This window comes from Sinohyriopsis cumingii, chromosome 18 (genome assembly GCF_028554795.1).
Source record: "Sinohyriopsis cumingii isolate HCF-2022 chromosome 18, ASM2855479v2, whole genome shotgun sequence".
NCBI lineage: Eukaryota > Metazoa > Mollusca > Bivalvia > Unionida > Unionidae > Sinohyriopsis > Sinohyriopsis cumingii.
The window spans coordinates 93,186,234-93,200,821 of NC_142978.1; the positions used below are offsets into that span (position 1 = coordinate 93,186,234).

General features: G+C 34.0%; 1 protein-coding gene across 1 annotated transcript in view; it reads right to left on the bottom strand.

Moving 5' to 3' along the window:
- Positions 1-9,545: 9,545 nt before the first annotated feature.
- LOC149777512 (zinc finger CCHC domain-containing protein 8-like) overlaps positions 9,546-14,588 on the bottom strand; it is a 60,086-nt gene continuing 55,043 nt past the window's right edge. The window contains exon 15 of the mRNA XM_089942097.1: positions 9,546-13,722. Within this exon, the coding sequence (XP_089798223.1) occupies positions 12,920-13,722 (803 nt within the window). The 3' untranslated portion in view covers positions 9,546-12,919. The remainder of the gene's footprint in view (positions 13,723-14,588) is intronic.

Consider the following 14,588-nt stretch of genomic DNA (forward strand, 5'->3'; position numbering starts at 1 on the left):
AAAGAATGTTCGAACATTTCAAACAGGAAGAAACGAAAGAAATGTTCACTGTATAAATCATAGGATTTAACAGTCGTAGTCCAGGACAAAATGAATAAATGTTTGCTACATAAATCAAAGACTCTAACATAGAGGGATACAATGGTTAAAAGGCTGATGTTCACTACATCAATCAGAGTATTTAAACATAATGGAGAATGTGGCTCAAAGTACAATAAGTCCATATAAAAACAAATTGAATATTTTTTTACTTTAAACAACATGCAGCAGCAACGATTGATGATGAAATGGACAATTCTACGAGTTATTATAGGAATAAACAAATATCACCCTCTACGTAAAGGTGTCAAGGTGAGGAAACAGATATGAGCACAATAAATGAAATCCAGCCATAGCGAAACGAACTTCAACATCAACGACACATGAAGCTAGATTAGCTAAAACTCAATCACAAAATAACTGAGCAATGGATTACAGATATTGATGAACGTCAAAGTATATATAATCTTAAGCAATGAGGATTCACAACAAGCAAACAAAAAACCCACAAAAATGCAGACGGATAAGAATGATTGCAAAACTATCAAACATTGTAGCAAATGCAAAATTAAACAAGATTAAAAAGAAATCGTTTATAAATGTAGTTAACTCATACATTATTAGACAGCAGTGATCTGAACCCCTGTTTGTTCTTCAGTCTGACACTACCAAATGCTAAGAGAATTATCAATAGGAAATTCCTAAATTTGATTCGGCACATGTTCGCCGGAACTAATGGCGAGACCAAGGCAAACTTTCTTACTAGAAAAGATAATCAAACAACAAGAGCATGCTTTTGCGCACTCGACAAGCGTCATAGGTACCTTAAGCATTATTAAAACAGATTTCATCTTTAACACTGTAATTTAAAGAAAATAATGCTGACAGCAAGATATTGATATTTGGCTGAACTTGATAATGAACATAGTCAAGTTATAACCTCTCATGGGCATCGTTTTTAATCTTCACTAAAGAGAAGGAAATTATCACTTGTGGTGGAATTAAATGTTTCTAAAGATTGGTTAACAGATCAACAAACAAAATGGACAAATGATGTTTGCTATTAAAAATGCTTTAACTTTGTCAATGCCATACCAATTAACTGAAGATAAAAGATTATGTTATACAATAGGTATACAAAAAGGTTGAGTATGGAAAAGGTGCTATTGTAATAGTAGGTAATCGTCAATCTCATTATAAGTTTCTAATCATTCTTTGTTGTAATTTTGAAAGCATTTTGGTAAGTATTGCAGAAGATAACACTCAATTATGTACACTACAAATTAAAGCTGGACACAGAAATCTAGTAAAACACATTTCATCACGTTTTTATGTACCTGAAATCAATATCCACGATCTATAAATCAAGAGTTTAAAAAAATAGTGATTGTATTAAAGTATTTTATAATGCTGTGGGCAAGATAACAAAATTAGTGCATGCAAAATTAAAACCCCAAAGTACAAAAATTATGATATTCAAAGAGGAAGATCAAAAACATCTCAACATGTGTCATATCTGTAAGAGATAAATACAAAAAGGTATGCGAGCACGAACATTAAGAGGCAATCTTAGACCTTCTGCTAACAACCTGCTCAGAAATTGGTTCATCAAAGAATTAGTTTTTGATTATATATTTTCAACAATGACTTTGTAGTTATTAGATCATGAAACAATTGAAAAGAATGAATGAGTTTGAAAAAAGATGGTTTCAATATACGACACTGAAGAATTTGAGGAAAGACGTTTATCCCTATGAATGTGGTGGTACCTGTAAATGGAGCTATCCCTCCAATACACTAGTCGTCTCCAAACAATTTAAACACATCACAATATTTATTTCAGTATGTTTAGTTTACTTAATAACATGTTGGACTCGTGAACCATGAGTCAATGGATCAATCCCTGTGCAAAACAGCCCAGATTGGATGGCTTTGTGCGTCCTTGAGAAAGGCATGTTGCTTCCATTTCTTTTATATGATATAGTCATTAATGTGTAATACTGGGATTAAAACAAACACAAATATAAAAATTATGCTGCTGATGAAACAAAAGTATGTAACAAATAAAAGAAGAAAACGTTCATAGAACTAATAAACAGTAGGTGGTGGGCCAGATGACATTAAAACAATAGTAAAACATGATGTTGTAGCAAGAAACATCCAAATGATAGTGGTGTTGCATGGTCAGTCTACATCACCACTGATGATGAATGTACAGGTATTGAAAAAGTTAACAAGTTATCCACAGTTTTAAATTCAAATTTCGAAATAATTGTAATGTTAGTTTTTGGGTCATTTGGTTGCTAAACGTAGCACAGAACATATGCATTTCTGGGCCATTTAATTTACAAAATGTTTATGTTTACAATATGCTGTAAAAGCTGTGGAGAAGAAAACAGAAAAGTGATGAAGTGGTGAGTGATATTATTGACGTAACAGTCAAGAGTTAGGGTTAGATCAGATAGTAGGGTCAGAAGGACATCTTGAAATCAAACTAATTTGAACTTCTCCATGCTAGCTCAAGTTTCATAATGCATTGGATGGAAGGATGTTCAATATCAGTGTCAAAGTTCTTATGTTGCTTAGTTAGGCTCGAATAAACAGTAACAAAAGAAAGAGTAAAAACAACAAGCTTTGAAAAATTTAATAAATAATTTATTTCCCTGGATAAACGCTATAAAAAGATGAAAACAAAATGAATTTACGATTTTAAGAATCAAATCCAAAAATAATCAAAGAATAATCCACGAATTAAACTTTATAAGTCCTAATAATAACATGTTCTAATGAATTCAAGTTCGAGTCCCGACGAAGAATCCAAAATCGAAGGCGATGACGTATACCGTAGTCAGTATGGTGTTGTATCATCTACAGATCTTTTTTCCACAGTCAATAATTTTCCAGTGTTTGCATTTCAGAATAAAATTTAAATAAATGTCTTTGTCCAAGAATTCTGTATGAGTACTCAAATATTTCCAGGAAAAAGAATAATCTTTTAGAATCCAAATAATTCGAATAAAAATTAAAATATAACTCACAAACTGGTCACAAACACACACTTTCCAGTGTAACAAAAAGCCCCAACTGAGAAATATCTCTATAAACAAAGGTTATACAGTAACTTGAAACGCAAAACATATTCCCGGATGAGGGTCAACTCTACAGAGTTTTCGAGAACTATTAGCGTCTAAATGGAAGTATGACCTTGACAAAAACCAATCATTTTACTTTAAGAATAAGAAAAAAAAAAAGAAAATATTGTTTACTTGACCCTCAATCAAGGCCAGGAATTCGGTCAGAAATAGAAACAAGTGTTTCTATTATTAGGTATTTATGAAAAGATTCAGGTCAAACTGAATTTTTTAGAAAATATAAAATTCCTAGTAAATAAAATTACATTACATTGACATCTAATGAAATTTTTTAAAAAAAATTTTAAAACTTACAAACAATTAAATTAAATCAAATATGAATTAATCAAATATACGTAACACTTGCTCACAAAGAAAAAGTAAGATTTATATGATAAAGCTTTCTTTCTTTACCATAGATTCATTGTACACGAGGTTAGAAGGAACTCTTATAAATTACACACAGTGTATATGAAAGAACGCATTGTTATACACGGGAAAGTGCGTCTGCTATTAAATTATCATTTCCCTTAATGTGACTGATGGCAATATCATATTCCTGTAACAACAAGCTCCACTTTTGTAGTCTTTTTATTTTTCATATTGCCTACGTAAGTAACGGGGTTGTGGTCACTAAACACAATAATCGAAGAAGGAGCTGAACTAAGGTAAACTTGAAAATATTGTAATGCCAATCTCAAAGCCAAACATTCCTTCTCGATTCTAGAATAATTTCTTTGGTGCTTATTTAATTTCTTAAAAAAATAGCACACTGGATGATTAATACCAATTTCGTCTTCTTGAATTAAAACTGCTCCAACCCAACATCACTTGCATCAACAGACAGTTTAAATGATTGGCTGAAATTTGGAGCTGTACGAACGGGCGCACTTTTTAGTACGGCATTATCTTATCGAAAGCCTCCTGACATTTTTTTTCAGTCGAAAGGAACTTGTTTTTCTTACTGAATAAATTTATCAGGGCTTCAGCTATTTTAGAAACATTCGAACAAAATTTCCGATAGTATCCAACCATACCTAAAAAATCTCATCAGTTGCTTTTTATTTACAGGCACAGGGAATTCAGAGATAGCCTTGACCTTATCATCTATAGGGTTAACTTGTCCATGTCCCACGATATGTCCTAGAATAGTTACACTAGCACGGCAGAACTCACTTTTGGATAAATTAATTGTCAAACTTGCATCTGTGAGTCTTTCAAAGAATTTCCGAATTGTTGCTAAATTTTCTTTCCAGCTGTCGTTGTAGATGATGACATCATCGATGTAACCATCATAAATGTCTAGACGAGAGGTAATCATATTCATGAGACGTAGAAAAGTACTTGGAGACCCTTTCATCCCAAACGGCATTACTTTATATTGATAAAGTCCACCTGGAGTCACGAATGCCTAAATTTCCTTTGCTCTTTCTGTTAGTGGAATACGCCAAAATCTTTTCAGAAGGTCAAATTTAGTGACATACTTGGCATTCCCGATTTTATCAATACAGTCATCGATTCTTTGTAATAGAAATGAATCTGTTTTTGTCACACTATTCACCTTCCTATAATCAGTGCACATATTGAAAGTTTTATCTGGTTTTGGAACAAGTACGCGTGGTGAACTCCGGTCTCTACTCAATTTCTTTTTTCAGGTATGCCTGTTTGAGAGGGTTCATCCTGTATGGGCATTGTTTCACAAGTTTGGAATTTACAATTTCAACGTCATGGAAAATTTTGTTCATCTTATAGGAACATCTGGAAATAAGTGATCATATTTAAATAATAACTGTTTAAGTTCATTTCTTTCTTGCACTTGCAAATGTAAAAGTTTCTGGTCCAGATCTTTCATAATTTCTGAATTGCGAAGATTTGTCACTCCAATATCAGGGATTCCGATGATATTCCTTCACTAAAATCTTCAATGAGTGGGACAGGTACAACTATTTTAATTGCATGCTTAACCTGGCTATCTCTTTCAATATACTAGTACTCTTATAATTTATTTATACCCCAGGAGCCCTAATATTTTAATTTAACTCAGTCATTTTCTTTTTAACTTTGTAAGGGTCGCAACTTCTAATCTAAAGAAAATTTTAAAGAATGAGAAAGAGAGACATAAGTCTGTTACCAGATTCCAAAGCTCTCTCAATTGAAGTTCTATCAAACCATAATTTCACTTTTTACTTCAACTGCTGAATGCCAAATTCAAGCATAATACACTGGAAAGTTTCAGACCTAAAATTTGACCTTTCACCCGACTGAACAGATTTGGGAAGGCCAAACTGAGTATACAAACACTAAATCAAAGCTTTTCTTTTTGTTTTAGATTTAATATTCCTGAAAGGAATTGTCACTGGAAACGTTGTTGACGCACACATAATGGTCAAAAGGTATCGGTTACTGACTCGGTCTTAGGTAAGGGACCAACACAATCTATCATAATTCTACTAAACGATTCGTCAAAGGTAGGAATAGATTGTAGATGAGCCTTAGATATCTTCTGATTGGGGTGTCCTTCCATTTCACAAGTATGAAAAGATCTACAGTATTTACAAACATCACTTTTGATTTCTGGCCAATAAAAGTGAGTCAAGATCTTGTGATAAGTCTTATTAATCCCCTAAATGATTATGCAAGCTGGGCCAGACTAAGTATTTCCTGTCTGTAAGGTTTTGGAACTATAGTTTGATAGGTCACTGACCACTCATCAGCTGTACCTGTTGTACCTCTGGAGGTCTCCTGTTTCTCACAAGCATTCCATTTTTAATGAAATAATAGACAGGATCTTCAGTGGCTTCAGTTTCACTAATGGCTCTTTGAAACAAACAGGAGATATCATCTTTTTTCAGTTCGACGACAAGTTATTGTCGTTTGTCACCCTAATTAGAAAAAGAGAATGAGTCGTTAAAAGAGGATCACTGTGATCAATCCCTTCTGATTCATCCAAACAAGGGTGAACGTGACCTATACATGTGTCAGCTAAATGAATACTTTTCTTATCAACGTCATTCTCAAGAGCTTTCTTTGCCATAGCTCTGGCAACTGCACAAGCTGGGAATAAATTAGGGAATTCTTTTTCAATTGGATCGAGTTTCTGATCCAAACAAGGCTTGTCAGTTACAAGTGCATTAACCACAACCTTGTCCCAGCTAGGTCGTTGCCTAGTAATAAATGAATGCCCTCAACGAGTAAAACAGAGACTATGCCGACTATCACGGGTCCTGAGACTAATTCTGATGACAAATTTACACAATGGAGAGGAATATTAATAAAGCCTCACTCTACACCCTGAATAAGAACACTCTCATTAGAAGACTTCTCAGAAAAAGGCAAAGTATCTGACAATAAAAGACTCTGAAAATATCCGGTGTCCCTTAAAATTTTAATAGGGATATGATTGGCCTAATCATCCGAGTGATATAGAACCTTTCAATATGAATGGTTCATGATTCTCCATAATAAAATCAGACTGGGGTTTATTAAACCCAACAAATGTATTGCTTTTAATACAGTACCATGACCTTGACCTCTTAGAAACAAGAGCATTTGGAATAGGTCTGTCTTGATTATGATGCTTACTTTTCAATTTGTAGTAATCATAAATAACGTGTCCTATCTTGTTGAAATAGGTACACGTAGGAGGAGGCAATGATCTTTGATCAAATTTATCTGAAGCTTGATTTTTAGAAGTTATGCCAGTTTGAGTTTTAGAAGGGCTTGTATTAGGCTGAAATACTTTTCTGCCAGAAGACTATCAAGTAGAAGTCTTATTTACAAAAGGAACTTTATCAGTTAAAGAATACTCATTGGCAGCTCGAGCAGCATTTTCCAAGGTTTCAATTCGATGCTCATCAAGGTAAGACTTAATATCACTATTGACACAGTTTTTGAACTATTCAAGTAATATAAGTTGTTTGAGACTTTTTCTCTAGCAAATTCGACACGAGTTTGTCCAATTTATATTTTAAAGTTTGTGAATTTTTGCAATTAGCATCAGGGACTAACTCATAACCCTTTAAGATGTATTCTTTACCGTATCATAGTCACCACTTTGTTGAACTGACAGTGATTTGTAAATATCACTAGCCTTACCAGTGAGTACACTTTGTAATAACTGAGTCAAATGCTCCCTTGGCCATTTCAAATTTTCAGCAACTTTTTCAAAATGAGTAAAATTATTGTCTACATCTCTTTCTCTGAAAGAGGCCACTAACCTAATATGCTTTGCAACATCGAAACTTAAATTTGTATTTGAAGTGGGAATATGCTTTTCACTTTCCAGCTCCATTTCTTTTAACTTAAATTGATATTCCCTCTCTTCCTTCTCTCTTTGCCTTTGCATCTCTCCCTCTCTTTCTCTTTCTTCCTTATCTAACTACATTTGCAATTGTTTTTCTTGTAACTGCACTTGTATTTCTCTTTCTTCCGCTTGCAAATGCACGTTTTTCTTTCTCTCTTTCCTATCTCTCCTCTTTCTCATATTGCAACTGCATGTTTTTCTTGTAACTGCATTTGTCATTCTTTCTCTCTTTCTTCCAATTGCATTTGTTTTTCTTCTTTATCATTCTGAAGTTCCAGATTCCTCATCTCCAATTCCATCTTGTATTTTAATTCTAATTCCTTTATTTTTATGTCAGGGTCTGATACAGACTTACTTATCGAAACCAAAGCACTTTTATCCAAGCATTTTTTTCTACCTAGTACTGGACCACCATATTTTTTATTTCTTGCTTCGTTAAGGAAGCCTTTACCTCAGAAAGATCATATTTTCTGGCATGTTTAATTAATTCATCTTTTTTGAAAAGGTCTAATTGGTCTTAGGCAGGACTTGAAAGAAAGATTTCCACTTTTGATGACATTTTAGAAAAACCTTGCCGATTTCACTAAAGATTTCCAAAACAAGGGGAATTCAAATTAAAAAAAAAAAAAACAAACAAGTTTTTCTTAAATATTGTAGCCCAAATTCTAAATAATCCCAGATAAGCCCCCAACTCTTATGTTACTTGTTTAGGCTCAAATAAACAGTAATGAAAGAAAGTTGAGAAAACAACAATCTTTGAAAAATTTTACAAATAATTTATTTTCCTGGAAAAACACTATAAAAAATGAAAAAAATAAGAACTTAGTTTTAAGAATCAAAACTCAAGAACACTCCACAAATTAAATTTTATAAGTCCTAATAATGAAATATTCTAATGAATTCAAGTTTGAGTCCCAACAAAGAATCCAAAATGGAAGGTGATGATGTATACTGTAGTCAGTATGGTGTTGTATCATCTACAGTTCTTTTTTTTTCCACAGTCAATAATATTATGGTGTTGGAATTTCAGAATAAAATTTAAATAAATGTCTTTATCCAAGAATTCTGTATGAGCACTCAAATATTTCCAGTAAAATGAATTAATCTTTTAGAATCCAAAAAATTTGAATACAAATTAAAATTTAACTCACAAACTGGTCACAAACACATACTTTCCAGTGTAAAGAAAAAGCCCCAATTGAACAATATCTCTATAAACAAAGGTTATACAGTAACTTGAAATGCAAAACAGATCCCCGGATCAGGGTCAACTCTCCTGAATTTTTCTGTCTCTGTCAATAATTTTCTTTACATTTCCTATTGGTAACCTCACTCATTTGATACCAACTGTCAAATCTTTCTGTCAAACAGGTGTCAACAGGAATGACCTAGCCAAAGCCACAAGCATATATAGCATGTAAATATACCTGCAAAGCCATGTGGCTCTTGAGACAATGTTGTGGTTGTTGTTGGGTTTAACGCCATTTTTCAGCACATGATAGGCTATACATGGTGGCCTGTATTATTGGTGGAGGAAGAACCGGAAAACTCCGGAAAGAACCACCAACCCACAAGAGGCTACTGGCAAGCTTTCTCACATACCCACATTAGCCGAATCCAAGACTCAAACCCACACAGACAGAGGTGAGATGGCAGTGATCTGTAACAGAGAGCATTTTAGACCACTCGGGGCCCCCTTGAGACAATGGATATTGTAATTAAAACAAGAATGAACTGTTGATTCACAGGTATCAGTTGATAATGGAATATAGTAGCTCTCATACAACAGGTAAACCACAATCATCAGGTAAATGAATACAGTGTATACTTTCATTGCAAGAACAAAAACTTTTCAATGTAATTATTTGATTTACATAAAATTATGTTTTCTTCTTTATGACCTTGCAAAATGTTATGAAGTCGAACTTGGTGTTTTAGCACCTGATCATATTTCTTACACTAGTAGCTTTGCCAGAGTAGAAAACATGTGATTTCCTGGTCTTACCACCGACACTTTGGCATACAAGTCTGCTCCTTTTACGAATTTTTTTAAATCAATGAACATTTAAATATATAGATGAATCTTTTATTTACATGTGCTCAATTCTCATACATTTACACGTACAGTAAATATATATTTGTGAATGTACACATACACATAGTAAAAATACGTACCAATATTCCTTTCTTTGTTCATTCATTCATATGCACATATACATCGAAGAAACAAAATTCTTTTACAATGGCTGAGCAAAAAATCAAAATCACTGTCAAACTTGTGAAATCCTCCAGTCTAAATGATATATAATATATACAAAGCCTATCCCCCAAATGTTATGATGAATATGAAATATGTCCTTAGGGTCCATTCTAGAACTGAGCATTTTGGGGGAAATATCCCTCCATCCGGATAAAAAGCAGACAAAAACTGTAATACAGGATGGCTTTAATATAAAAATACAGGTAAGGTTTGACAATATCCTCATTTCCATACATTCATACTTTCCAACCCTGAGAGGTATAAGCATCATTTTTGCTAATAAAAGTGGCAAGAAAGTATGTGAGCATAAAAAGTGCAATCTTTATAACACTAGATTAATATTAGTACCCTTTCTTTGATGGGGCTACAACATTGTAGCTAATATATTACAGGCCATAATTACAGTAAAAAGTATGAATAATGCTAACAATCTGGATCTGCTGGTCAAAATACTTTCAAAAATTGGCAGATTCCATGAGAATCAGAACCAGAATATACAAAAAGAATTTTTTTTATAGATTCAACACTTATTTTAACTAGTCTACATGTCTAACTTTTGCCTAATGATCATGTAGTCCTCATATTCTGCAATAAGCATGATAAAGTGTTAAATCCATGTGCTGTATTGCATCACTCTCATCTTCTTTACAAATTTGTTTTGCTCTTTTTCTAATCTGATATATACTGAAGTTTAAAAAGGCCCATCTACTCTAAGAATTTTTATCCACAAATCATATGGTAACGCCTGCATCACTTAATATCTGGTGCCATTTTCTTTAAACGTACAGACTTGATTACCAATATAATAAATCTTTGAGGCAAAATTTCAAATTAAAGAAACCCATTTTTATTCCTGGAAATGGGTCATACACAGATGCTAAAAATAGAAAAGTAGGAAAGTACATGTAGATTTATGATGAACAAATTAGCTCTTAATACGTTATTCTTATGGAGCAGTTGTTTTAGAATATTCTCACATTTTTATGATGAGTGGAATTAAAGAGGTGATAATATAAATGACAAACACACCTTTTTATTGCTTTATTTTTATGTTTTAATGTACCAGAAAAGCATAACCCATACAGATGAGTTGAATGCATAATTTGGTTTAAACAAAGTGCAATGATTACACTAAAAGTGTAATGGTTGGCATGCATGAATATTCAGTTTATTTTCATGTGTAACGTTTTTTATCAAGTCATGCAATCTTGCATTCAAAAACAGACCCCAAGTTCTGACATACATCCAGTATACAGTCATACAAGAAAATGAATAATTTGGGAAAGACTCAGTGAACTGTACAAACCAATTTAATTGGTTTATGTGCTCATGACTATCCAGATATGACAAAAGGAAAATGTTTCAGGCATGTAAGATATGGAAACTTTTCAGGCATGCAAGAGATGGAAACTTTTCAGGCATGTAAGACATGGAAACTTTTCAGGCATGTAAGACATGGAAACTTTTCAGGCATGTAAGATATGGCAATGGATTAACCTAATCTGCTAATGTAATGCATGTGAAAATAATTATTGCTGTGAATGTATTAAACTGAGCAACAAAATAATGCTTTACAAGTTTCATATTTGCAGGTCACAGGATGTCTGAATTATCCAACAAATGTAAACTGGAACATAAAATTAAATGTGTCTGAAGTTCATAATTTTGTCAAGTAATCTGATGAAAGAAATTTTGTGTTGCAATTTTTCTCCAAGCACTGGAGGCATATAATATTTGATTAAAATGGTCACCATCTCATTATGAAAGATGGCCATAATAAAATAGGCAGCCTCTTATGACGGGGTTAAAAACAAGAGTCCCTTGAAGGGAAAGACACTCTACTAGCTGAAAAGAATATCCAGGAATTCAATAAGACCATTCCTTCCTTATAACTGCAGAGTGTTGAAACCATCTTTGATATTCTTCAGCAATAACAAGACTTGGCTGCAGTGATAGATGTATTGGATGTCAGATAGGCACTGCTGTGGTGGACATATTGGATATTGGATCTCACATTGGCACTGCTGTAGTGGACATATTGGATGTCACATTGGCAGTGCTGCAGTGGACATAATGGATGTCACATTGGCACTGCTGTGATGGACATATTGGATGTCAGATAGGCACTGCTGTGGTGGACATACTGGATATTAGATTGGCACAGTTTTCATTTAAAACTAACAGGATATTATAAAAACACTTCAAGTCAAAACCCCACATTGATATGACTTTCCATTCTGGATATGTATGGATAAGATTTTCACATTGGCTGCTATGGTAGCCATATTGGATATCAATTTAACACCATTTCTATTTAGAACCAACTAGACATCATAATAAAACTTAAACTGTTCATGATAACAATGCATTCTCAAGAACAGCTTTGCAAAGGATTTTGCCCACATTTTTAATACGCATATATTTCTTAAAAGCCTCAATGGATTTCCTTCATACTCTGGATAAATTGTCATTAAGCACGTCTGACAGATCCATGTCCAAACTAAATTAGTACTGATTTATAAAGATCCTTTTGATAACAATGTCATCAATCGTTACACTAAACACGAACTTGTTGATAGGGAATATTTTAATTGGTTCAAATTGTTTGAATCAAAAGAAAATATCACATACATCAATGCCAAGCAGAAAACAAACCTTTAGTTGGTACCATGTTTAGTACCCTGAGTTTGTTTTATTTGAACATGTTATAAATTATTTTCCAAAAATCTGACATATACTGGACCAGCTGACAGTATGTACTGCACAAAAATGGACAATCTCTAAATGCACCAAATCATACACTAGTAACATTACAGATGTAAACAGATGTAGAATTATGTATAAAAAAATCTCATTTTCATGGCTGTATAAATCTGACTAAACGGTATATGGAATAAAATCAAATCATAGCTAGCTGGAATTTAAAAAATAACTGGCACATTCAGACACAACTATGGGTAGAAGGCAGCTCAATTTTAGAATTACTTTACGCCAATGATAATGGTGCATGCACAACATTAGAGACACTTCTGTCTTTCCAAACTGTTTGTCCTTTTTAAAAAAAAACTGACATAGCAAGTTTGTCTTTATATTAAAAGAAATACCTTCAGGCCTGAGAGATATCTAAAACATGAATTCATTGAATGCACTTGTAAGCATAACACAAAAGGTGGCTTTATATCTATGTCAAGATTTCTTTTTACTTTTCTTTAATCCAACTTTATCTCTAATTCTCTTAATCAGTCCCCTCATGCGATTGAAAGTTCCTGTGGATTCTGGCAAATTCTCATATGGTATATGCTCCTCGATTCCAACTCCAAAATTTTCATTGGAAGGAAGTGAACTATAGCTGCCTGCTCGATGAAGAATCGGAGTTCCATATTCTTTAGACATAGACAATGACCTGCTGAAAGAACTCTGACTTGAATCAGCACTCTCTGGCACGGCAAATGGACTTTCAGCACTAGATATAACAGGGCTTTCAGTTCCCATTTCACCAAGTGTACTTATGGAAGCAGCAGAACCCTGCCGAGACAATTCACGAGGAACAGATGGAGTAATCTTCTGATACTCATTAAGTTCAAATGAGTCATCTGCAATTTCAATAACTTCATCTGATTTGTTATTAGCTTCCTGTTTTACAGCAGCTGGGGCTTTAGTCTCTGCCTCACCCGTTTCATCCAAAATCACAGCAGCTGATCCACTGTCCTGACTGCTATTATCTTCGAAACTGTCCAGAATGACAATATCTGAATCATCCTGTTCTAATTTCCTCTGCAGTAGTTCATATTGCATCTCCAGCTCTTCAAGGGACGGGGATTTCCGAGTCTCAGATTGAAGTGAATTCTGTCGGCTGCCAACCGTTTTTGGGTAGTTAATCTTTTGTTGGGAGTTGGGAGTTGCTGGTGGAGTGTCATCAGGAAGTGGTGGTTTAGATGGAGGTGTGTCAACTGGCAATGGGGGAATAAAACTGCCATTTTCCACTTCACCTGAAAGTTTTTATATATACATTTTCAGTGGATTAAACATAATGAAAAACATTCATTTTACTCAATAATTATTGTGCATCTGTTCTTTAATTCTAAAATGCTACAACTGTACAATGTCTAAAAGTTAATGATGGAAAATCTTGTGAATAACATTAACACCTATCTTCAATAAATATTTAAAAAAAAATAAAAACGGCACCCTAAATGGATTTTTATCTATTCTAATAGTTAAACATAAAAAAAAACAACAATAAATCACATCCTGACATAAGAAAACTAACCCAACAACAGCAGATGAGCTGTTCAGTAGCACTGACAATGTAATAGTAAAAAAGCAAGCGGCTTGCCGTCATGAATTATCATAATGTATAGTGCATTATCCAACAGCACAAAACTCTCATGCCTATCCCAAGTGTGACTCAGGGGTCATCCAACCCCAGACACTGACTAAGGGGTCATCCAACCCCAGACACTGACTCAGGGGTCATCCAACCCCAGACACTGACTAAGGGGTCATCCAACCCCAGACACTGACTAAGGGGTCATCTAACCCCAGACATTGACTAAAGGGTCATCTAACCCCAGACAGTGACTAAGGGGTCATCCAACCACCAGACCATAAAGAGGGGTCATATTGCAAACTCCGTCATGAATTATACATGAGGCACCTCACTCACTGCATAATGAAATATTTAACAGGGCCATCATAAATTAACCTTTAACCTTTAATCCCCTTCAACAGAGAATGGTCACTGGGGCAATAAAATTAAAAAGTTTCATGAATTTCTAGCCAGCAGTTAAGGAGACAGGAAAATGGATAGATGAGTGAAAGGAGTATCACAGGAAAATGGATAGATGAATGGAAG